At 40.6% G+C, this 25,555-nt stretch overlaps 1 protein-coding gene across 3 annotated transcripts in view; it reads left to right on the top strand.

Annotated features, from left to right (window-relative positions):
- LOC308393625 (protein FAM184A-like) overlaps positions 1 to 25,555 on the top strand; it is a 79,864-nt gene that overhangs the window by 24,231 nt on the left and 30,078 nt on the right. For all 3 annotated transcript variants that reach the window (XM_080877549.1, XM_080877548.1, XM_080877550.1), the window contains exons 9-14: positions 933 to 1,114; positions 1,189 to 1,374; positions 14,262 to 14,384; positions 14,488 to 14,649; positions 20,103 to 20,224; positions 20,521 to 20,671. In XM_080877549.1, coding sequence (XP_080733675.1) covers positions 933 to 1,114; positions 1,189 to 1,374; positions 14,262 to 14,384; positions 14,488 to 14,649; positions 20,103 to 20,224; positions 20,521 to 20,671 — 926 coding nt within the window. The remainder of the gene's footprint in view (positions 1 to 932; positions 1,115 to 1,188; positions 1,375 to 14,261; positions 14,385 to 14,487; positions 14,650 to 20,102; positions 20,225 to 20,520; positions 20,672 to 25,555) is intronic.

The raw sequence follows: 25,555 nt of genomic DNA, 5'->3' as shown, positions 1-25,555 counted from the left end.
AAAGATTTTTCTTTTAGTTTGAACAACATTCATAGCCGTTCAGCTGTAGATTTACGAGTTTACATGGTGCACCTGAATGCACCACGAATAGAATATGTTGACTGATTTACAAAGCGGTTTAGACACCCAATTGATTAAAGTGTAGTTGGCAATATGACTGCAGGGAGTTTGTGTGCAGCTTTAGCAGTCACGGTCAACGCCTGTTTGTGAGGATATCACGCAGAGAGTGCGACAGCGGGGTGCCGGGCTCCAAAAATAGAACAAACCATTTCGTGGAGGGCAAAGTTTTATTTTGTCCAGCTGCCACAAACGAATGGTTGAAACACAGTTTTTTGCACCTTGAGGAAATGTATGTGCATGGATAATTTTTTTTCCCTCCAGCATCGGTGCAGCGGAGCATTTTTGTATTATGAAGGGAAAAACAGCTCATGTCTCGTAAGGTCCAGGTTGGTTAGTGATACAGGGCTCAAGCCAAGGGGTGTCTGCGTGTCATGGTGCCTGTGCTCACGCCTTATACTGTGTGATCTCTACAGAAGCGTCTATAGAAACTTTAAAGCTCTCCTATGATTACTAGATTGAAATTGAGCTTTTATGTCATAAATAGTCTGAATAAACTCATCCCACATCTTTTCCTTTGACTGCTTTTCTTTTTAGAACATCTGCTTTCCCTCTGGCTGCTCAGCTAACCACACTGTTGCACCACACTGTTTTTCTTGTTTGTTATTTAAAGTTTTTCCCACCAAGTTTTACAAGCAGCTGATATTTTAAATTAGCAGACTGCCGACTTCCTGTTTAATAACTCTGCTGCAGAGGCCACTTCTTCGTTCAAACAGCAATAACAATAACAAACATCTAGTTTAAACGTTAGCTCAGATTCCTGATTGTAGAGCCTCTTTAACACACACACATGATTTCAATTTGACTGCTTTCAGGTCAGATCGGCTCCTTGCAGGCAACCCAGATGGCCCACGAGGCGACCATCAGGAACTTGGACCAGGAGCAGAGCCGCCTCAAGGAGAAGATCAGCAGGCTGGAGGAGGAGAGGGAGGTTCTGCTCAGCCAGAGCCAGACCGCCAACGACCAGCACAAACAACAAGTGCTCAAACTGGAACAGGTACTTTTTTTTATCCTTTCTTTGTCTGTCACAAAAAGCCTTTTTACTTCCTCTAATCTGCCTCTTGTCCTCAGTCTCTGCGCGAGGAACACCAGGGCTATGAGAAGGAGCTCTCCAGGTTGAGAGCGCACTATGAGGAGGAGACACTTCGCTTCAAGGAGGCGCAGGTCAGAGCATTGGAGGAGCTCGAGGAGAAACACCAGGTGATGAGAGAGGAAGCCCAGCAAGAGAAAGAGGAGGAGAAGAAACTCCTCATCACGGTGAGTCCAGTGTGAAGGTTCGGTGTTGATGTTGAATCTGACGAATGGAAACTTTTTGGTCCAAAAAACTGTCCTAAAATCCTTCACAAGGTTTTCTTCATTATTTTCAAGGATATCAAACACTAAATATGATACAAAAAAGTAAAATATGAGGAGCAAAGTCATCATTTCAACACAGACAGTGTGACAGACAGATGGTATTGTTGCACATGTAAGATGCACACGAGCACAGTCGCAGAAACGTAGCCATGACACAGTAGGTCTGTTTGTACTTCATGATCTTAATGGGTTTTTATTAATTGCATTTGTTTGTGGTGTCCTCATTTGGTCATAACATGTTTGGTCAAAGTCTTCACATATTTTTAAAAGCTGAAAACAACATTTCCAACATCCTGATTTTCTCTGCCTCTGGATATAAGAAATTAGGTTCAAGGAACATTTCACCATCAAATTCTGAGTTCACTGCTACTAATAAATTTAAACACTTTGGTAATAATAATGTTGAGAAGAGCCTCTGCAAATGTTAAATGAAAGACATTAATTCTCTGTAGCTCTGAGCTGAACATTACCCGCACCATCATTTTGAAAAGTTGTAAGAGTTGAGGAAGGTATGTGGATGTTTGAGGCGGGAGTACCTCAGCGGTCCTCGGGGCATAGGAAAAATACAGAGTAACACAGAACCTTAAACCATCTGTCACAGAAGTGGACGACTTTTCTCATCCACAACCCGCTGAGTCAGACATCGCTGTGGTGGAGGACCGTGATTGGTCCTGAGCTGTGTCATCAGTTAGCTAAGCCTATAAACTGTAACCCATTGGTTAGCAGCGTCCCGTTGAGACGCCTCGAGCCGTTTCATCTTGGTGTTTTGAAACCGTTAGTGGAGGTCGGATCCATCACACCCCGATGGTGGGCATACCCAGCTTTACGGTCCTTTCCTCTCCAATGAAGACGGTTAATTACAAAATAAAAATCTTAAATTGAACTCTGCCACACTTTAAACTAGTGACTGAGACTATAAAGTCACCAGGAAGGGTTTGGGTTTTTTTTTCTGCAGCCTTCTTGTTACTATCAGAAGTCTTCACCTGGACGGGATGCAAGAAGGAACAGAGGTTTAAGGCACTTCACATTAGCTTTACAATTCAGAAGTTATGTCCATCATTTATAGAGTGAATGCTCCAGCTCCAGTAACGGCGGAAGCCATGGCTCACTCATTCTTGTCTCCCTCTCGCTATTGAGGGAGTATCCTGCCATCTGCAGTCTGATAAGTCAGAGCTACACGAGGGTCTGGAGAGTGTCATGCGGCGGTGCGTCTATTCCCCTTCAATCACTTTCAACCAAATTGAAAAGCCTTAAGTAGAGGTTTTTTTTTAAAGAAAATTAACACTCGTATGAATGAAGATTATGCTTCATAGACTCCAAGTAAAGGGCACAGGCTGGAGGCGGTGGGTTGGCCATTTCTGATTAGATGGTATTAAAATCTAATGCCATCTAATCATTTCTCTGTCTTTGTGTATTTTTAATCAGTTTTGATCAGACTGACTCTGTTACGTCTTTACTCTGCTGGCTGCATTTCTTTGTGTTGGCACATGACTGAGAATTTACATTTACATACTGCTGTCTTTGGCCAAACACACTGTCAGTGTCACTGCAAGGAAATCACAAACTCAGCAAGTGTTGGTCACTTGGATTATTTTAAGATATTCAAACTAAAGGAAGATTGTTTGTTTTGACTTTTTGCTGTGTAACCATCTTGATCATCATTCTTTATAAAACGATAAAGCATGAAAGAAGCCATAAAGATGTTTTCGGGGGGGGGGGGGGGGGGGGATAAAAACAGTAATTGGAACACAAACAGCCGAAGGTTTCTCTCAGGGTTTATGTCTCTCACTTTTTTCACGGAAGCATTTGCAATTAATTTCCCTCAGAGCAAATGGCTTTAGTCATTAAAAAAATATGTATCTCTAAAAGAAACGCGCAGCCCCCCTCAACATTTAATTAGGTCAACATTAAGACTAAAGACATGAAGCGCTGCATCTCTCTGTGCCTGTGTTTTCTCCTCTGCGTCTTTCAGTCTGTCGCCCGCTCTCTTTCTTTCTTCTTCAGCTTTTCTTTTTTTCACTCCTGATTTGCTCTCCTCTCTTTGACTTCAAAGGGGAGGGGTTACGTGAGGAGAATACGAACGGCCTTATTGCCAAAGAAGCAACGACAACTGATGAGATTACCCAGGTTAAATTAATTTAACCTGATCCATTTAATATAACAGCAACAACAAGACTGCTGGGCAGACTCATCTCTTTCTTACTTGTCTCACTTATTCTGGATAGCTAAATAAGCAAAAACAGGCCTTTATACAATACAATACAATACAGTTTTATTTATATAGCACATTTAAAAACCCAAAGGCACACCAAAGTGCTTCACAGTAATATGGAGAATCAACATAAGTCAATAACAGGGTACAGATCGGGCACTAGCACAGACAGGATAGAGGCACTAACAGACCAGGAGAGTTAGATAAATACAAAATCCACTAAGAAGACAAAAACAGCAGTAAAATTAGTAATAAAATAATAAATTTAATAAAAGATTTAAAGATTTAAAAGTTTAAAATTTAAAAGGGTATTAACTGGTCAGGAAAGCCAAGTCCAATAGATATGCTTTCAATCTTGATTTAAAGGATTGGATAGAGTCCAAGGCTCGAATAGAAGCAGAGAGGCTGCTCCAAAGGTTGGGTGCAGCTGAAGGCACGATCGCCTCTGGTCTTCAGTCCAAACTTAGGTTGGGCCAGGAGTAATTGACCTGATGATCTTAATGCACGACAAGTGTGTACAGATTGAGGAGGTCAGTGAGGTAGCTGGGCGCAATGTTATTCAGGATTTTAAAAGTGAGTAGCAAGATTTTAAACTCAATGCGATATTTGATTGGTAACCAGTGCAGATCAACAAGAGCCGGAGTAATAGGGTCAAATTTTCTAGCTCCAGTAAGAAGGTGAGCCGCAGCATTCTGAAGGAGCTGCAGTCTTCGAAGAGAGAAGACCTGGAGACCACAGTAGAGAGAATTACAATAATCTAACCTGGAGGTCACAAAAGCGTGGATACGTTTTTCCAGGTCCCCGTGTGGTATATAATGCTTAGCTTTAGAAATCTGGCGCACTTGGAAAAAAAAACAGATTTAACTACAGATGACACTTGCTTATCGAGCTTAAAGGAGCTATCCAAATAGACACCCAGGTTACGCATAGAATCAGAGAGAGAGTTAGCTAGGGGCCCCAGCAGGGCAACAAGCTGGTCTCTCAAGGAATATGGCTGTCTAACACCAGAACTTCAGTTTTTTTCTCATTTAAAACGAGAGAATTATCTGACAGCCAATCTTTAACCTCGCTCAGGCAATCGAACAGGGAGTTCAGTGGTGCTGCCAAATCATCAGTCAGTTGACAATAGATTTGAATGTCATCAGCGTAAAAGTGATAAGAAATATTGTATTTTTCAAATATGGAGCCCAAGGGTAGCACATACAAAGAGAATAATAAAGGGCCCAATACAGACCCCTGGGGAACACCACAACAGAGAGGGGCAACAGAGGAAGAGTATCCTCCCATCACAACAGAGAAGGATCTATCAGTGAGGTAAGAATTAAACCAGTTAAGGGCAGAACCCTTGATGCCTACAACATGCTCTAGCCTCCTCAAGAGAATATTATGATCAACCATGTCAAAGGCTGAAGACAGATCCAATAAAACTAAAACGGCAGCAAAGAGTCAGCAAATACAAGAAGATCATTATAGACTCTTAGCAGGGCCGTTTCAGTGCTATGGTGTGGCTTAAAGCCAGACTGGTATTTGTCAGTAATATTATTTGGGGCGACCGTGGCTCAGGGGGTTGGGAAGCGTATCTGTAACCGGAAGGTCGCCGGTTTGATCCCTGGGCTCTCTGTCCTGGTCGTTGTGTCCTTGGGCAAGACACTTTACCCTACCGCCTACTGGTGTTGCCCAGAGGGGCCGATGGCAGCCTCGCTTCTGTCAGTCTGCCCCAGGGCAGCTGTGGCTACAACCGTAGCTTGCCTCCACCAGTGAGTGAATGAATAGTGGCATTGTAAAGCACTTTGGGTGCCTTGAAAAGCGCTATATAAATCCAATCCCTTATTATTTGCAACTAAGTAAGCCTGTATTTGGAGAAAGATGGCTTTTTCTAAAATTTTTGAAAAAAACTGAAGTTTTGAGATTGGCCTATAATTGGCAGGGTCTTTCTGATCAAAATTGCTTTTTTTAAGAACGGGGTGCACTACCGCATGTTTTAAAGCAGTCGGGACACAGCCCACTACCAATGATAAATTCATTAAAAATAAGATGCAAGGCCCAATTTCCTCAAAACTTTCTTGATAATTCGGGATGGAAGGATATCGTGCACAGAATTTGAGTTTCTCAATTGTTCAATTATTCCCTTAAGAGTGGGGAGTGATAACACCTCAAAGTGAGAAAAGGTGGACATGCATCCTAAAACTCTTGTGCTGAACAGGATTCAGCACAAGAGAGTGAGAGTGTGAAGCCTTCAGTAATAAAACTTTTCCACTAAAATGATTAAGAAATTGCTCACAGAGAGCCTGAGAGGCTGAGCTCGAAGAGTCTGGACAGGGATTTATCACCGAATTAAAAATTTTGAATAACATTCGGGGGTTGTGGCTATTAGTCTCAATAATGTCTGATAGGAAAGCTGCTTTAGCTGCTTTTACTGAGTTCTGGTAGAGAAAGCGGCTCCTACAAAGAATGTCATAGGATATCTGAAGCCTGTCTTTTTTCCACCTCCTTTCAGATTGACGGCAGACACGACATAAAGCTCGTATAGTGTCATTTAGCCATGGTTGATGAGAAGTTCTGGGACGTTTCATCTTTATAGGGGCCACAGTATCTAAGATGGAACAACAGGTGGATAGCATAGCTTTGGCAAAATCATCAACCAAGGGAGGTGTGTAACAGTTAGTATCAGTGAAGTCTGGATCAAAAAAGGCAAAGTTTAAAAAGGCCGTAATGAAGTTAGCCACAGTCTCAGAGTTAATGATACGTACAGGGCGATGACAGCCTTTAGAATTTAAATCAATTGCACATAGCTCAACATCAAACATGACCAAAAAATGGTCAGAAATACCAGCATTATCAACGTCCATAGTACAAATATCCAAAGCATATGAGAGGACCAAATCCAAGGTATGGCCTTTAAGATGAGTTGGTTCCCTGACCCACTGTGTAAGGTTAAAACAGTCAATTAGGGCATGAAAATCCTTGGCTAGGGGGTCATCAGCACAACAAATATGTATGTTAAAATCTCCAGTAATAAGGGCTTGGTCATAACTTAATAAAAATGACCCCAAGAAGTCAGCAAATTCACAAATAAAAGACCTATTATATTTAGGTGGTCGATAAATCACAGCACATAGAATCGTTGGGGGTCCGGCAAGCTCCAATAGTTGAACCTCAAAACTAGAATAGGTAGGAGAGGGCAGTTGCCGAACTTTTTTAAAAACAGAGGCCACGCCTCCACCTCTTCCCGAGGGTCTCGGTGAACTGAAGAACACACAGTCCGGAGGTAGTAGCTCTGAAAAGGAAGAGGACTCACCAGGACGAATCCAAGTTTCAGTCAATAACAGAGCATCAAGCTGAGAGGTGAGGAAGAGGTCATTTAAGATGAAGGTTTTATTCACCAGTGATCTTGCGTTTAATAAAGCCATCCGAGAGATCGGCATCTTATTTCTGCTGGAAGAACGTCTTAGCTGGCTTAAATGCCTGTGCCGTACACCATCGCTGGGGGACCCAATCCAAACACGAACAGGCAGAGAGACTACCGGAGAAACCGGACAGGCTGTTTACCGACCGGACAGATCCAGCGATGGCTGAGCAGCCTGAAGGACAATGGACAATGGATCCCGAGCGGATGGAAGTCGTATAATCCCCGCGGTGGTGAGGGAATTAGCTGCAGCTGATGTTTTAAGGTAAGCCTTAAAGCGAACCCGAAACCCACTCCGTTTGCCCCGCTTCCTGTAACGCTTCTTAGGTGGGGGGCAGAGAGAGGAACCGTATGAACCAGTGGAGAGATGATACGTGGAAAGGAAGCAGCTCCCAAATTCCAGCCTTGATCCAACCCAGCACAGGGGGGAAAATGAAGATTTAACAGAGTATCCCGGTCATAGGTGATTAATGCATAACCATCTGGGGGGCATAGTGCCAGAAAGATAGCAAATAATAAACAAATATCAAGGAAAAGAGCTGAACAACAGAGACGACGATGGCCTGCCGTACACGCTGGTGCCATCTTACTCTCTGTAGGTATGAACTTATTTTCAACTACAGGGAATAGCTGTCTAATCAATGGGCACAGACACTCGTATTCCCCATGTTCAGTAATAATAATATATACTTTATTGATCCCTGTGGGGAAATTCCTCTCTGCATTTAACCCGTTCACTCAGTGGGCAGCCATTGGGCGCCCGGGGAGCAGTGTGTAGGGATGGTGCCTTGCTCAGAGGTACCTCGGGGGAGCCAGTCAGTGAATTCGAGCTCTCGACCTTCCGATCATGGGGCCACTACTCTACCTACTGAGCTATCCCTGCCCCATCAAGGTAACTCTTAGAATTTCCACCTTTTAGTTATAGCCAAATTAACATCTTTTCAATTCTTTGTGTTTAGCAATAGGTGGGCTTGTGTTTGTTTTTCTCTTTGTTTTTTTCTTTTTTTGTGAGCTCACATCTAAAATTGCTGATCTCCTGTTCTGTGCTAAAGGACAACTGTGGGCAAAGTCCTGTCCAAACCTTGTCTGGGGTTAATCTTACATTTCTAGTATGTTAGCTTGTTGATGCTGAACCTCGGAGAGTGCTGGCAGCGCCGTGGACCAGGTTGCTGCGGCACAGTGTGAAAGTTGTGAAAATCCACCCACACCTTTAGTCACAGGCCTGCTCGTCACATGAGCACAAAATCTAGGATTTCTTGTCAGTTTTTATTCATTGATTTTGATCTCCTGATGATATACTCGTTCAGCTTCTTTCCAACTAATCATTTGATAAAACGAGTTCAGGATCAGGAAAATGCAGAAGGTCAGTGTTTTTAAAATCACAATAATCTAATTACTTCATAGTGATTTTACTTATTTAAATTTCCTTTAGGGCTAAAAGAAATAATATAGAAAAGTCAAATCAATTAAGAAACCAATTTCAAAGGATATTATCCTATAGATTAAGGATAATAGGATTAAGACCCATAACATTTTAAAGGTTCAACTTTTTAAATGATTTATTTCTGTCTGTGTAAAATTATATAAGCCTATAAGAATTAAGAATTTTGCCTATATTAAAAAATATTATTATAAATTGGTTCTGACACACTATTTCAGATTTCTGCCATCTGGTTATTCTTACACACACACGTATAATATCAGTATCTTCTTTAATATCTGTAACAAATTTCTTTGTTTTAAGCCTCACGTGAGTCATAAGGCGATAAAAGTCACATTAATGATCTGCTTTGACAAAATCTTTTGATCACGCTATTACACTAACTAGCAGATGCCTACGCTGCAGTAATGTTTAGTCTATTGTTATGTGGTTGCTAGGCAACATGACAACGTCTCATAAAATATCACAGATAATCAAAGTTTTGCAGATATGAAGTAGACGTTATTGTGATAACGCTGTAAGGTGTTCGAGGTGGAAAAATGTTCAAAGCAAGTCATTTTTGCCCGCTACCCCTAGCAAGGTGGTTGCTAGGCAACATGATGATATCAAAATGTGTGACAGAGATATATAGATGTACCCCTGTACGAAGCTTAGATGATTGTGTAGGAGGAGTCTGTGGACAGACAGACATAGAGAGGTGTGGCTCAACTGTGGTGGCTCGATCAGACTGAAAATCTGATTTTTCACTTGTTTTGTGTCTTTTAAAATATTGTTAAAAAATTCGAATTGAGAAATAATGAATGAATATTGATTATTTTTTATATGTAAGAAAAACACATGAGTATCAAATTGACTAAAGTTCCTGATTATCCTGAATGTCCAGTAACCTCTAACCTTTCCATCAAACTGTGTCAGGAAGGATAAACTTATATTGAGCAGTATAGTATGACCAAGACATGCCTTACAGCTGCAGCTGGTCCATGGGTGCTGCACGCTGCCTGCCCACTACTCCCAATGCTTAAGATGGGTTAAATGCAAATCACTCTATGGGGCTCGGTAAAGGCTGCACTGCTCTCTTATCTTATTATCCTATAGGCCAGTATGACTGTTTTGCTCTGAAAAGGCAAAAAGTGAGCAGAATAGTAGGTCCTATTGTTCTCTCTTGTTTATATCTGTTGCAGCACATTACACCCCCTTTATTCACGCTCACATGGCTCCAGCTGCATTTAGAGCTGAAGTTCAGCAAAGGACAGCGTACATACTGGAGTTTGCTTCCATCCAATTAAAATGAATTAGCTAAGAGGCATGAAGGCAGTGTAATATATGACTGGCACAGAGTAACACAAAACACTTTGTCTCAAAAGTCATTCCTTTAATATTAAAGCCTGCCGTCCAAAATGAAGACGTATCTTGTTGGTCTGAAACGATTAGACGCTGCATTTTAAATCACTTTGCGCTCGGTGTTTTCTCTCTTCCGTCTCGTCCCATATTTCTCCTCTTTCATAATGTTGCTCTCTCTCTTTTTTCCTTTCTTTTCGCCCCTCGTGAGCTCACACTTCGGATGCTGTTTGAAGCTGACTGCTAATTGGTTGATTTTCATTGACATTAAATCCTGCCTCTAAGCCAAGTGAGAGTCATGCATGAGCGTGTGGGCGTGTGTTTATAGATTCCCTGAAAGACAGAGCGACGGAGAGAATGGATGGAGGGGTTGATGAAAAAGGGAAATATTATGTAAGTCGAAGCTGCGTTTAGATTAATGCCTGCTTTTGTTTGGGCTGAAATGAAAAAGGGGATGCAGGACGAGAGACGGTGAGACAAAGATGCAGACAGAAAAGAAAGAGACAGAAGTGGTCATTTGGAAGAAGAAGAAGAAAAAGGCGATTTATTCTAAAACGTCTTCATCTTTGTACTTGTTAGTTTTACGACTGTCAGCGGATATTAACGAGTTCTTCAACCGAAGCAATAAAGCGACTAACTCTACAAATTGCTTGTGCTGTATTAATTCATAATTCACCACGGTCTACTTAAGGCCAGATGAGACAGCAGTAGAATAAAGACTTTTCATTGGTGTTTCTAATGTCCCTGCACTGCTGCACATGTAGATTCATTCCTCTGATGGGTTTGTTTGCAGGTGAACGCAGCTTCTCTCAGTTTAAAGAGGACAGTCAAAAATGAAAGTGTCCATAATGAAGTGATAGGCTTTTGGCATTGATGCAGCTTTCTACTCAGTGTCAGCAGCGTGTTGTCTTTTAAATATGGCAGCAGCTGAAGCTTACGAAAGCGGCCAACTGTCACTTTCGGCATTGTTTACTGTGCTGATTGTTTTCTAGATCGGGGATGTCAAAGTCATTCATCGAGGTCCACATAGAGCCTGTTTTGAGCTTAAGTGGGTCAGACAGGTGGAAATCCCCTCTCTGTCACTTTGAAGATGTTTAACTACACATTTAATCCCTGAGATATCTCATTATAAGAAGGAGAAGTGCAGTTTCAACAGCTTGTCTCAGTTTTTCTAATAAAGAAATGCTGCTGTAGTTAGAGAATTCTGTCTATCAGTAAAGACAGATCTTGTAAGAAATAGGGCTGGGCCATATCATACCGTTCACGGTAATACCGGTATAATGTTGGGCAACGACAAGAAAATGAAATATCGCGATAGAATATGGGTAAAACGTACATGCGCAGTGCCTTTGTTTACATACATACATGGCGGCAACGCAGAATGAGAAGGGCGAAAGCGGATCGTTAAATGAAACGGATGAACCAGAATTGGTTTGTGAAAATGCTGCAACTTCAGTGGTGTTGAACTGGTTTGGCTTTCGTCCGTCAGATACACAACAAAGCACTATTTTTGGTGGCGCATGCTAGCGGGCCGTCGTTATTACCGTGTTGTTTGGAAAATACGGCGCACTTAAAATCAATCCTTTGATTTTTCTGAAAATCAACAGTGCCCCTTATAATCCTGTGTGCCTTATGTTTAAATTCTGGTTGTGTTTACTGACCTCGAAACGATTTTATGTACACGGCGCTCGAAAATCTGTCAAATGTTTCAGTACGACTTTGCTGAGCTACGAAGCCGCACCGCTTGATGGATTGTTGGAGCATTACGGCTACCGTAGTCAGGAGCCTCGCGTAGTGATACGTACTGTGCTTCAACATAATATTACCGTATTGTGTGTTTGTTTAACCTCTTTTAAAGTTTTGTGGTTATGCTGAGGATATGCCGGCCAATTTCCACTGGAAATGCCTTTTGGTCAAACTGTCAGCAAGGAATTTGCACTGTTAAATTTTTATATAACTTTAATGCACATAAAAAAACAGCTGCTTGTTTAAGTGAAAATACATTGATTTTTTTTGCACTAATAAACTTGTGGAGTTGTAAAGTTTTATTTATTCATTTATTTATTTATTTGACTCTACATTGTAAAAAAATAAAAAATAAAAAAACACATTTTTATAGCCGATATTTAAAAAAACAGGAACTTTTTTCTATTACGTCATTACTTTAGTGTCGTATGATGGCTCTAGCGGTGGTCTTTATCAGCAGGAAAAGCTGTAAAATTTATGAAAATGTAATTAAAAGTCCAGTATTTTTGCCCTCCTTTACAAAGGGAACATTTCCAAAGATGGAAATAGGCCGGACTGGAGTCTTTTCAGGGCCACCGTATTTTGACACCATAGTTCTAGATGAATTGTTTGGTTTTTAAACAATCGTAAAAATGTCCTTAATCAAATTTCGTGTTCTCTTTTCTATTTGTGAAACTTGAATATGTTTAACTGAGGCAAGGATCGCTGTAGTCAAAGACGATTTCATTTCCACTTGCAGTCATTTCAACACAAACACTATACGCGTGCGTACGGGTGAGGAAGACCCCTCACAGACCAGAGCAGTAACACGAGATTTGACATGGATTGAGTGAAGCACTCTGTGGAAGGTGGTGCTGGATTGCAAAGCAGCTTGTGGATGTGCAGCAACTCTAGGCGGGCTAAAGAAGCTTAAATATTGCAATCCTATATGAGATCATCAGTAGGACGAGCCATCAGCTGGCGTGGGCCGGCATAACTGTTGCCCATTCAGTTTGTTTAAAACCCCTGTACATTATCAAAACAAAGAGTATGAAGAGATTACAAGTTCCAGCAACAGTGCAGTGGCCACAGTGAGGTCCATCCACCAGTTTTCCATCTTAACCATGTAAGAAATCCAGGGAGTTGGAGACGATCCCGCTCTCAACAACATGTGAATCAATATCATATAACTAGGTGACATAAGCTACGCAGCCCTCACTATTCATTTAAAAGTGAAGGGTTTCTTGTCCTTGACCTGCCGATTGATAGAATTATTGCCCCATCCAGGTAAAAAATACTCTTAACCAGCTCTGCTTTTATACACTTTCATCCTGCCGTGGTGTCAGCGATGTATGACTCTGCAGGTGATGTTTGACACATCGCTGAGGTGGATCTCTGGCAGAGAGTTGAATGATTGAAATGCTGCGTCTCGCGCTATAAATCATTTCTAAGTTCTCAAAGCTTTCAGTTTGTTCACATGTCTTTGTTTCACTTCTTCTGAGACGTGATCTAAATATTTATTGGCTGAAGACTTGCACTTGCGTGGTGGTGTGACCGGCATGTTGTAATGCTGCAGGTTTTATTTGTTTGCTTGGCTTTTTTTCCCTTCCAAGAGTTTGTGCTTCTCACCTAATTCAAATCTGTGAGTCGGGGCTACAAGAGTACAAGCTCTGATTTAATTTTAATCTTGTGGCTCTAAAGCTGCATGGGAAAGGTGGCTCTCCTGTGAGTGGGTTAAAGAAAGAGGATGTGGATTACTGGGTGGCTCCCATGTGGGAAAGATTAAAAGGGGGGTTGCTTTGTATTTTGCTCACGTCATTGAAGAGATTCTGATGGATACAACTTGCCTCAACCCAACGGGGATGTCAAGATGATAAATAATAGCTGCAAATTAGACACTAATGACTGAACCCTTATTGATCACTGGTAAGGCAATTGCACAGCTGAATAAGTAGATGTACGTGCCCTCTTTTTGTATTCGCCTGTAACGAACATCAGATGATCAGAAGATCCAGAAAATATTCTAAATTCACCTTTACAGTAAAATAATAGTATCTGCAAAGAACGAACAACCAGAAACCTGTTGCTCAGCACTGTTAGTACAAACAGAGCTCAGTATTGTTTAGGTGTATCATAAAGCATAGACAGTAAGGATCTCAGCAATTTACTGAAAAGAGAGACTTAAGAAGTAGATCAAAAGGAGATTTTCATAAGAGAAATCCAGAGTGGCCCAGAAAGGATTTGACGCTCTGGTTTGAAGGATTATAGAAACTGGATGTTTTGAAGAGATGGCCTTTTAAGTGTAAATGACAGTTCACGTGTCTTTTCCTCATTCAGTAGCCCTGCGTCACGCTCAAACGCTGCCATGACTCCACATTGTGGCAGAAATTGGATTTTCAATAGAGTTGCTTTTAAATCTCCTCATTTTTTTTAGAGACTTTAAGTTTATATCAGAGGAAAACGGGCAAAAAGCATTTTCATATTGAAAACATGCATTGAGAATTTGTCTCACAAAGACATTTTAGACATGGAAGAATGTAGAATAAATCTCTAGTTTCATGGTCCAGCACTAATCAACTTGTCCTATTATCCTTCCCGCTCTTCTCATCCGTCTTTTCATCCAATCTCGTTCCTTTCTTCCTCTCTCTCTTTCTTCCCGTCTCCAGAAAATGAGCCAGGAGTTTGAGATTAAACGGCTGTCATTAGAGGAGCAGAGAGATCGCCTCCAGCAGCAACTCGACAACTTGAAAGAGGAGCTTTCGGCCAAACTCAACATGGCCAATCAGGAAGTATGAGTCAGCTCTTACTGGAGCGCTAACGCATGACCAGCATGACCTGATCGTCTCCATGCATACCGACACGTCTCAATCAACTGAGTGGTTGTCTCCTCAGGTGTCCCACCTTCAGGAGCTGGTGAGAGAGGGGGAACAGAACCTGAATTCAGCTCAGATGCAGATTACCTGTCTGAAGGAAACTCAGGAGAAACTCAAGATAGAGCTAGACGCGACTCGAGCCCGCGTCCGAGAGACGAGCAACCTGCTGACTGACCTACAGGTGAGGAGAAAACAAAGACAGTACTGAGGTTTGGAGAACCTGAAATGAGGGTCCTCCTGCATTAACGCCCCAATAAAATAAAGTCTTACTGAGGATAATCACTTCAATATCAATATCACATTTATTTCTATAGCACATTTATAAGCAACAAAGTCAGTGTAAATTTGCTAAAACTGCAGTGATGTGTTCATACGTTCTAACACCTGTTAGAAGACGCGCAGCAGCACTTTAGATTAACTGATGGAGACATGAGTGCTGAAGACCCAGAGAGAATTGCAGTAGTCCAGTGTGATGAAGGCATGAATACGTTTTTCTGCGTCTTTAGGAGGAAGATAAGGCTGAGCTTTGGCAATTTCAGGTAACTGATAAAAAAGTGTTTTTCACAACTGTGGACACTTGCTTCTCTAATTTAAAAGAGCTTTCTAAAAACACTCTGAGATTTCTTACAGTGTGGGAATGATGACGAGCAAGAGGACCAAAGGTATCAGTTAACTTATCCAAAAGGGGCGTGTCTTCCAAAAACAATAACTTCAGCCTTATATTTTAGGGTGAGAAAATTTTGTGTTAACTGGTCTCTAACATCATGTAGACAGTTAAGCAGAGACTGCAGTGGGACAGAAACAGAAGTAAATTTGGATGTCAGCATAACAGTGGAAGGAAATGTTGTATTTCCTTCAGTAGTCACAGATCAGTTCTTAATATTTGTTTTAGAATCCTGTAAGATGTAAACATACAGAGTGTCAAATTACACAGATTGGTTATCAGTGTCACACTCAGATATTCAGATCTAGACAAATGAACAGAGCGTTAAACTGCAGCTGAGAATATGCAAATTCTATCGTCTTTGTTTTGTTTTGTAGAAAGTGTTGAAAGTATTAAAGGTGCAAATACTGAAGTAAACATTTGTATAAGCATAAAATTAATGTAAAAGTAAGCCACTGATAGCTTTCTAGTCTGTTTTCTTTCTGAATCAGATTTCCTTATAAGGTCATTGCCCCTCAGTGGGCTTCCAGAAGATGGCCAATCAAAAGAGAGTGGGCTTTTAGGGACTGGAAGAGGACTTTTTATGGCTTTATTTTTGATAGGGACAGTGAAGACTGACAGGAAAGTGGCGGAAAGAGAGAGGGGAAGACATGTGGCAAAGGACCGCGTATCAGACTCTAACCCTGGCCGGCCGCTCTCAGCCGTGGGGCATATGGTCGCCTGCTCATTCCAGTGAGCTAAACCGTCGCTCCCCAAGGATAAACTTAGAGCTGTTAGTTTCTGGCTCTTGTTTTTTTGTCTAATGCACCTTGTTACACACACTCAGTCACTTAAACTTAATGGATTAAATCCCAGCTTTTATTTTACCAACTTTCTGGGACTCAGATTTTACTGAATTGAAGTAACCTTTGCAAAAGTCTTGACAGGTTGGGTCAACCAGTCAAGAGTTTTCAGACCCGACACTGAGACTGGCAGATGGTAATTTGCCTCCTGACATAGTAAGTCAGTGTGACAGCCTGTCTCATAGTCTGACAATAACAGCTCAGTCAGTCAAATAAATGTGGTGATTAAAAAAAAAGCCTTCACTGATGACCGAATACAGAGAGACAGAGGGGGGGGGGGGGGGGACGACACAGGCAAGGATCGGAGGATAGAAGGATGGGAGAGGGGAAGAACATTTTGAAAGCAGGAGAGCAGGAAATGAGAGTTAACTGAGAAACAAGCGCGGTGCTGAAGGCCAGCTGTGAGATAATGATGATGAGGCCATTATGAGCAGAGTGGGCCTATGTTTGAAAAGAGCCCTGCTGGTGTGAGACGCAGGAAGAGCGTTTGTGATAGAGAGCGTGGCTTACTGGCAGGGGGAGGAGGAGGAGGGAGCGACTCGATCCTTTCATTAAAATTATAGCTATTAATACTGTTATTAATAATAGGGATGATATTTGTATTTAAAGGAACTTATTCATGATAATAAGTCATCAAATGAGAATTTGGGAAGGCTGAATCATCATAGGACTGTACAATAAAAAGGTTTAAAGTAGAACAAAAATGCAGAAAGGGACAGAAAAAGTGTGGAAATGTCTTAGCTTCAGTAACAGGAATTAAAACAACTGTTAATAAAGGCAGAAAGAAGAGTTAATAAGAAGCACAGTGCAGAGAGGCTATAAGAAGAGCGATAATTAAATGAAACTGCAGAATGGTGCTCTTTGAATTCCCACCAGGCTTCTTATTTAAAGGGCTATTTAAAGAGCAGGACTGGGGCAGTAAAAAAGCCAAGCTTGACACAGGATTGTATCCTGTGTTCACACTGAGCTCATTAGCATAGACACAAGCTCAACACCAGCAGAGGCCGGCCTCATAGTAAATTCAGACCAGCTATTGTTTAGCACAGAATGAACCTTTAAGTAGATTACTAGGTTAGGAAAAGTAGAACGAGAGATGGTTTCATTTATACTCATGTTTTATTTCTACCTTAAATACAGAAAGTTCACAAAATTAAAAAAAAATGTTATAAACTATGATGTCATTGTAGAGATTACATCATGTGTTCCTCAGACAAGCAGCCTGTTGTTAAGTCATGAGTACTTGAGCATGTTTCGTGCTTTCGATGTGTTGTTAGAAGTTCCACAAAAACAAAATAATTTCATGTTTTTTTTCCAGTATTTGACACAGCGATTGCAAACATGCTGGTTTTATTTTGGATGCTTACACTATTACACTTTGCACAAAGAATCTGAACGTTTGTTTTCAGCAAGTCTCACACATGCCTCCTGATCAGTCTTAGCCCATTTTTCTTTAGTGAATCTCTCAAACTCCTCCAGATTAGGTGGTCAGTGGCAGTTAAGTCAGGGGTTTGTGCAGGACAGTCAGTAACATTCACTTTGGTCTTTGTCGTGTTGAAGACAAAGCGACGGCACAGACCCAGCTTTGCTCCCGACTTTCAGAATCTTCACACATCCTTCGTTTTTCATTGTTCCTTCCACCTTGATGAGATTCCCAGTTCTAGTTTAATCTCATCTGACCAAAGGACATGCTTCCAGTATGAATAGTCTCCTGGTCATCTTTAGCATACTTCAGTCTGGCTTGAAGGCTATTTTTCTTTCCAGAGTCTTTTTTTATTTGATTTTATGAGGTTTAAGCATCACAGAGTTCAAGTAGAACAGTAGTTTGTGCTATGGCTCACTTAAAAAGGTCCGCTTTTAATATTAAGCTTTGTCATTTTGATTTTTTTCTGAAAAAATTCTTCTATTGTGTGCAGAAATGTTTATAAATGCTCTGTTAAAAAAAGAAATTCATAAGGGGGCTAATAGTTTTAACCTCAGCTTTACATTTTCTTGTTATATAGACTCATTTAAATTTATTTTTATTCTTAACAACATATAAATATAGATGTACATTTGTAGTGCAAGATTTATCTTGCGACACTTTGAAGGGCCCCACATGCTGGAGTGAACTGCACCACCCTCACTAACCTCTGATGCAAATCCAGTCATTTTGTCTATAAGCAGCTAAAATATGACGGAAACTGAACAAGGCGATGGTTACTCACAGTTAGCTTTAATGTAGGTGGGTAAGCCTTTACTATAGTCTCTGATTTATCAGAAATGAATGATTCAGAATTATAATTATTCAAGTGAAAGTATAATGAAACAAATACAGACTGTTTAGGATAAAGTAACAAGTGAAACATGAGTCATGTCTGTGGGGTTTTTTTTTGTTCTTTTCTTAATTTGCCGTTGAGCCCATCGGTCGCTTTTTGAGAGAAATCCAGCCCACTGTGGCTTACTGAAGCATATATCTTTATTACTATAAATATCTAGTCCCCAGATAACCTGTGAACTGTTCCTAAAAAAGGCTTTTAAATAATGAACAGTAGCTAGTAAGAGTCACAAACACTCAAATCCAACTGGTCATATGTTTCTTCCTGCATTGCTCCTCCAAAAATCATCTCCACTTGTGAGAAATCTAAAAGCACAGATTTTTTTTAAAATCTTATTTAGATTCCCAGAAATGTAAATTGTCCTCACAGTGGATTTAACCACTCATGTGCTTCCCCTTGCAGCTAAACAAGAGAGCTTTTAGCTCTTCTAATGAGCTCATCAGCACTTACAGCCTGCAGCCTCTTCAGCAGCTGGAAACAGCTGACCCGGTGAAGTTTGTTTCTGCCTTGAAACCAGCACATTATAAATGCCCTGTAGCCATGGCATTATAAATGCATGTGGAAGTGGGCATTACAGTATGAGTCATCCAGCTTCAGCTATTGAAATATGGCATCTGGTCAGAGATACAGACTTGGAGAAAAAAGAAAATGCACTTTTTTACTTTATGCGGCTTTAAACTTACACTATTAGGGCATCAGCACTTTAAAAACACCAAGGTTATTTTAGATATTACCTGCCTGCATTATTATAGATTTTACTCTGAAAGTCTTTTTTTTACATATTTATTGATTGGGGCCTAAAATTATGTCAAACGAACCAATACTGTTACTAGAATCTGCCACAAGACAGTCAGTCTGATGTCACACTATGATTGAATGGGGTCAGGTTGACAATTATAATTACAAATTCACATTCAATTATTACATTTGTGCTCATCAGTCTTCCTGTCCTATAGGAATATAACCAGAATACAGTCCCTTCAAGTTGTGCTTATTGACAAAGGCTCATTCAGCTTATTTGTGCTCTGAATTAGGAGGCAGCTTTGCCAAGCTACCGGTCAGTGTGTCCAGTTGATCAGTTTATCATCAAGTTTTCTCGGCTACCATTATCTCAGGATGGATGCATGAGGAGATGAGCACTCTTGTTTGCAGTAATCTCAGAGTTCTTTAATTTATTTAAAAAATATATATTTGTTGTTTTCCTGTATTGATACAATATTGCAATTTTTTTGTTTTGTTTTTGTTTATTTGCCGACCTGCAAAGAACTCAAACACAAGCTGTGAAACTGAGTCGTCTTGCACACTGGGGTTAGGGACTGGGACTGGGATGCAGTTATTAGTGGAAGAGGTCACATATTCCAAGACTGAAGGTGGCACTTCACGCTGTTAGCAGCAGCAGTTTTTGTTTAGCTGTAAAAAACAAAATCATTAAACGAGGCCCTGAGATAAAATTACCATAAATTGAAAATCTAAATATCAGATCTGTTTATGTTGAGAATGAGTTAAATTTTATAATCTTGAGATGCTTACATATATAATTTATTTGGTAAACGCTTTTTTGGGGGGGTGTTCATTTGATTTCCCCAAAATGAAGTCTGAGCTCAGCCTGCTATGGGTTTAATATGTATTATCTGTGGCGGTGATACAATAAAACATGATGTCTCCTCAAATGTGCAACTCATAAACAGTGCAGATGTTTCTTACCAACTCAATTGCTGATTTCAGACTAAGATAGCAAAAGAAAATATCAGGAATACTGATAGTGTGTGATTTCTGTTGGAGTTCAAATTTGTGCATCGCTTTGTATTTGCAGGAAGAGATTGAAACCCAGAAGCAGCAGCATGAGGCCAGAGTGATGTCCATCAGAACAGAGGAGAAGCAGAAGATGGACAAGATGGCAGATGACTTGGATCGGAAATGGAGAGATGCACTGCGGTAAAAGAGAGAAAAACAGGAAGCCCATCTCCCCTGATGTCTTTTCTCATTCGTCTCTGTCATCTCACAGCCCTCTTCACAATCACACTTATTATCCCAACAAGTCGGCGTCTCCCCAAAACACTCATGTATATTGATGAGAACGAATAGGAAATGAACACAGTCGGAAGCAAGTTTATAAACGCATGCAATATTTACAGATGTCTTTTAGCAGGACAAAACCGAGCAGCGTGAACACACACGCACACTGAATGTACAATGTAATTAATTTAGTCAAACTTTGTGTCTTTCTGTAGGGAAGAAGTGCGTTTGCTAAAGGAGGAGTTGACCGAGGAGTATGAAGCAGACAAACAGGCGGCCATGACTCAGCTCTCCCAGCAAAAAGAGCTGGAGATGATGGCAGCGAGGGAGGGCTGGCAGAGGAAGGTCGAAGACCTGCTGGAGCAGGTAACGCACACATGCGGACACTGACACGTGAGGGTCCGGCCTGTTTTGGTTTTGTAAGGTTACCACCAGTGTTGGTCAAGTTACTTGAAAAAAGTAATCAGTAACTAAAAACTGATTACTTCCGCAAAAAAGTAATCCCGTTACTTTGCTGGTTACTTATTTTCAAAAGTAATTAATTACTTAGTTACTTAGTTACTTTTTAAAAACATGATGAGGTGATAAAGCGATAGATCTTTCAGCCTAATTTTACTTTTTCTGCATAATCCATCATACAAAATGTAATCAAATGGAAAAGTCTCTTTTTTTTTAAACTTGTTTTGTTAGTTTTAATCTTTTAACTTTATGCATCAAGCAAAAATTTAATTATATGCAACATTCTCTGACTGGAAGAAATTAGTTTAACATTTAAACCTATTTTCTGTACATTCCAGCACATAAAATAAAATATTTTTTGTGTTTACACTCAGTCTTTCAAATAGATGCAAGTAAAACACAGCAGAAAATAAATAACATCAAAGACTCAGCGGTCCTGTTGCTCTATTTTCACCTGTAAAGCAGGAGTAGGGTAGGCGTAGGTTTACCCTGGTGCAGGTGTGCCACGGTCAGCTGAAGAATCCGCGAGTTTCTCTGTGAGTTTCCCATTACGTGGTAGCGCACTCGGTGCTTGTTTAGGGGTTTTTTTTCGCTGTAAAAAGAAGTTTTCTTCCCACGCACAGCGGACGCTAATGTTTTTGTCACTTTTTATGGAATCAAACTCACAGTAAGGTCAGTACTTCCACGCTTTAAACGCTGCAAGCTCATACTCTCTCCCGCACTCGATATATGAACATTGTTGATCTGCACACAGCTGTTGTCACGAACGTTGCACTTGCTTACGTCACTGTCATGAGACATTCTCGCAAAAAATCACGGTTTTAGTAACGCAGTAACTCAGCGTTCCTACGGGAAAGTAACGGTAATCTAATTACTGTTTTTGCAATAGTAATCCCTTACTTTACTCGTTACTTGAAAAAAGTAATCAGATTACAGTAACGCGTTACTGAGATGGGCAGTAACGCGTTACAAGTAACGCGTTACTGCCCATCTCTGGTTACCACATACAAGGTTTAAGGGCTTTAACTCCAGAAAGCCTGAACCATAAAATAATTACGAGACATTTGTCTGTTTATCATATCTATTTTATTATTAGAGTGCCCTCCAGGTCGTTGTGAACATTTTAATAAACACTGTTAAAACACAGTTAAAATGTTGATTAATTGACTGTATTTATTTTATTTCACAGACATTGATTTAACTGTAAGGCTAAGTGTAAATGTATTGCATTAAACTATGACATATATGGAACTTTGATATTCTGGATCTTTGTTTTCTCTAACCGGACCTCCTTACTTTTTAATTGAATACCCCTGCTGTTCAACATTTCAGTGATGTCAGCTGTAGACATGTAGACATTTCTCCCCAGACATTGATCAGTTTCATTTTTCTGTCTATCAAACCATACCCACCGACTGTGTCAGGAGGAAGTATTCATCCGCTGATGATGAGACGCTCACATAATTGACAGCAGGGCAAGATTTTAACATTGTAGAGACCCCCCGTCAGCTGAGCTTTCATGTTAGCTAGTCGCGCACTTCTTTTAATTGGCAGGCAGCAGAAAGAGATCTGACGTTGCTGAATCTTTTTTTTCCTTCTTGTGGTGAGAAGGACATGATTTTTACAGATATTTTTAAAACTGCTTTTTTTTTTTTATGTATTTTTAGTGTTTTGAGAACCACAGGGTAAGTACCATTTAGTTTCATCATATACAAGCAAAAGTAGACCTTTATATGGCTGATGGCTCAAAAACTGGGAACGTCACACCAAAACAATCCAGATGGATAAATAGCTCTATAGTAAATATGACTTGCTGTTGACATAGCAACTCTTAAACTCTTATTCTTTTCTTAGAGCTGCCTTACAAACCGACCCCAGTAACTCGTTTACTATGTCAGCTGATGATAACAAAAACACAATGGCAGCCTGAACCAAGAGAAAAGAAAAGGTCATGTCAGTCTGAGAGACGGCGAGAGGCTGATTTGACCAACTTCTTCTTCCATGTAAACGATTGGCTCTCGTCTTATAGTAGTTACTAACCAACGTTGTTAGTATGTTTGACTTTGCCTTTATAGTCAGACCCACAAACAGTAGCTTTCTGAGTTTTCTGTAAACAACCAAAAGCTACAACATGAGGTCGGGAGCACATGCTGGTGATGCTGCAGTCATCACTGTTTGCAGTATGTTATAAAGCATTGATATCACATGCAGGTGAACTCTGTTAGTATCCGGGAATGCAGTTGTTCATTTTTTATGCATTTTTTGTTCTTTGACAAGCAGTTGAAATTATTTATCATTTACTTCAGGTTTCTTGGTCTATTCCAGAGTAAAACTTGATGTAATTCAATGATTTATTTGATAATTGCTTGCGGCTCTTTAGTCCTTAGAGTGCGGCTCCGCGTGGTTTGGGAAAATAAATTAGAAGTATTTAGCTGAAGTGTATTTTATTTATGTTCTTTTTTAAACCTGTACTTCTAAATTGGAAGATTATTGTGATATTGAAATAAAAAAATAAAATTATATTCTATTATTTTTTTCATCGCTCAAAATAAGCTTCAAACTCGCGGAAGCCGGTGTACCCGCCGAAACGCCGTGCATTTATCGAGACTTTCAGCCCCAGGTAGGCCAGTTATGGATCTTCGGATCCACATTATGTCAGCAGCTGTTCTCCACCGTGAACTATGTTAAAACAAACACCGCTCACGCCTCACAGATGACAGCTTACAGTCCTGCGTAAAGATGAAAGTGACTTCTTACAGCCCCGATCTGCAGACGCTGTGCGCAGAGGTTCAGGAGCAGAAGTCCCATTGTAAACTTATCACGGCAGACCCGACGATGTTTCCATGAACAGGCTTTTTAGCATCTCTTTATTGACCACTTTTCACACACGGTTGCTGTACGCACACAGCCGGCTGTAGCTTTTCAGTTCACAGCCCGACAACACAACAGCAGAGAGAGCACAGACTTTAAGGCGGCGAGCCGTGATCGCGGGTGCCGCTCAGGTGCGTCGCCTCCCCTGCAGCGGCGCTGCAGACCACGCCCCGCCACACACATTAACCAAGTAAAATACATATTTAGGCAGAATTTTGCAAATATCTATTTTTCATCTTTTAGCAGCATAGAGCTTTTTTTCCAATTATTTTTTAAAAGTCAGCTCAAGGCTCCAAAAGCCCAAAGGCGATATAAGGGTGGCTCACAACAGTTTTTGTTTGCTGGATCATTTTAGTTCAGCTGGGTGTCTTTCCTTTTTGTTATATTTCTTTAAGAGTTCAAAATGTGTTAATTACATAAATAAAAATGTAATTTTCTCTGCAGCACTTCATGGATTTCATAAGCAACACACCTTAGTTGTTCACACAAAGCATAAAGATAAAAAACAATATATACAGTGTTATCTTCATTTTAGATGTCACAAAGTATTTGCGGCTCTCAGTGTTTTCTTTTGCGTGGAAACCGGGTCCAAATGGCTCTTTGGTGTTAAAGGTTGCAGACCCCTGACTTAAGGACAGCCTGAAGCAAAAAAAGAAAATCCAAATCAAGTCTCACAGGCATTCCTGTCTTTCAATAACTGTGTGAATGTGATTAACAGCAACGCTGTAAATAGCTTCTTCACCTGCTTCACAACTCATATAACTCCCACAGCAACAGTAAATTGGTATGAAAACAACAAAAGCTGTAACAGTGTTAATTTTGTCCCGTCATAGTGAGGTAGAAGAAAAGGAACAGCCTCTTTTTTTTAAACCAGGTTGTCTCTAAGCCATAGTGATGCTTGAATACATACAGGGAGTGCAGAATTATTAGGCAAGTTGTATTTTTGAGGAATAATTTTATTATTGAACAACAACCATGTTCTCAATGAACCCAAAAAACTCATTAATATTAAAGCTGAATGTTTTTGGAAGTAGTTTTTTATTTGTTTGTAGTTTTAGCTATTTTAGGGGGATATCTGTGTGTGCAGGTGACTATTACTGTGCATAATTATTAGGCAACTTAACAAAAAACAAATATATACCCATTTCAATTATTTATTTTTACCAGTGAAACCAATATAACATCTCCACATTCACAAATATACATTTCTGACATTCAAAAACAAAACAAACAAATCAGCGACCAATATAGCCACCTTTCTTTGCAAGGACACTCAAAAGCCTGCCATCCATGGATTCTGTCAGTGTTTTGATCTGTTCACCATCAACATTGCGTGCAGCAGCAACCACAGCCTCCCAGACACTGTTCAGAGAGGTGTACTGTTTTGCCTCCTTGTAAATCTCACATTTGATGATGGACCACAGGTTCTCAATGGGGTTCAGATCAGGTGAACAAGGTGGCCATGTCATTAGTTTTTCTTCTTTTATACCCTTTCTTGCCAGCCACGCTGTGGAGTACTTGGACGCGTGTGATGGAGCATTGTCCTGCATGAAAATCATGTTTTTCTTGAAGGATGCAGACTTCTTCCTGTACCACTGCTTGAAGAAGGTGTCTTCCAGAAACTGGCAGTAGGACTGGGAGTTGAGCTTGACTCCATCCTCAACCCGAAAAGGCCCCACAAGCTCATCTTTGATGATACCAGCCCAAACCAATACTCCACCTCCACCTTGCTGGCGTCTGAGTCGGACTGGAGCTCTCTGCCCTTTACCAATCCAGCCACGGGCCCATCCATCTGGCCCATCAAGACTCACTCTCATTTCATCAGTCCATAAAACCTTAGAAAAATCGGTCTTGAGATATTTCTTGGCCCAGTCTTGACGTTTCAGCTTGTGTGTCTTGTTCAGTGGTGGTCGTCTTTCA

Source organism: Rhamphochromis sp. 'chilingali' (assembly GCF_963969265.1).
Source record: "Rhamphochromis sp. 'chilingali' genome assembly, chromosome: 3".
NCBI lineage: Eukaryota > Metazoa > Chordata > Actinopteri > Cichliformes > Cichlidae > Rhamphochromis > Rhamphochromis sp. 'chilingali'.
The sequence above is the reverse complement of the archived record's forward strand: the minus strand, read 5'-3'. Positions and strand labels throughout refer to the sequence as shown.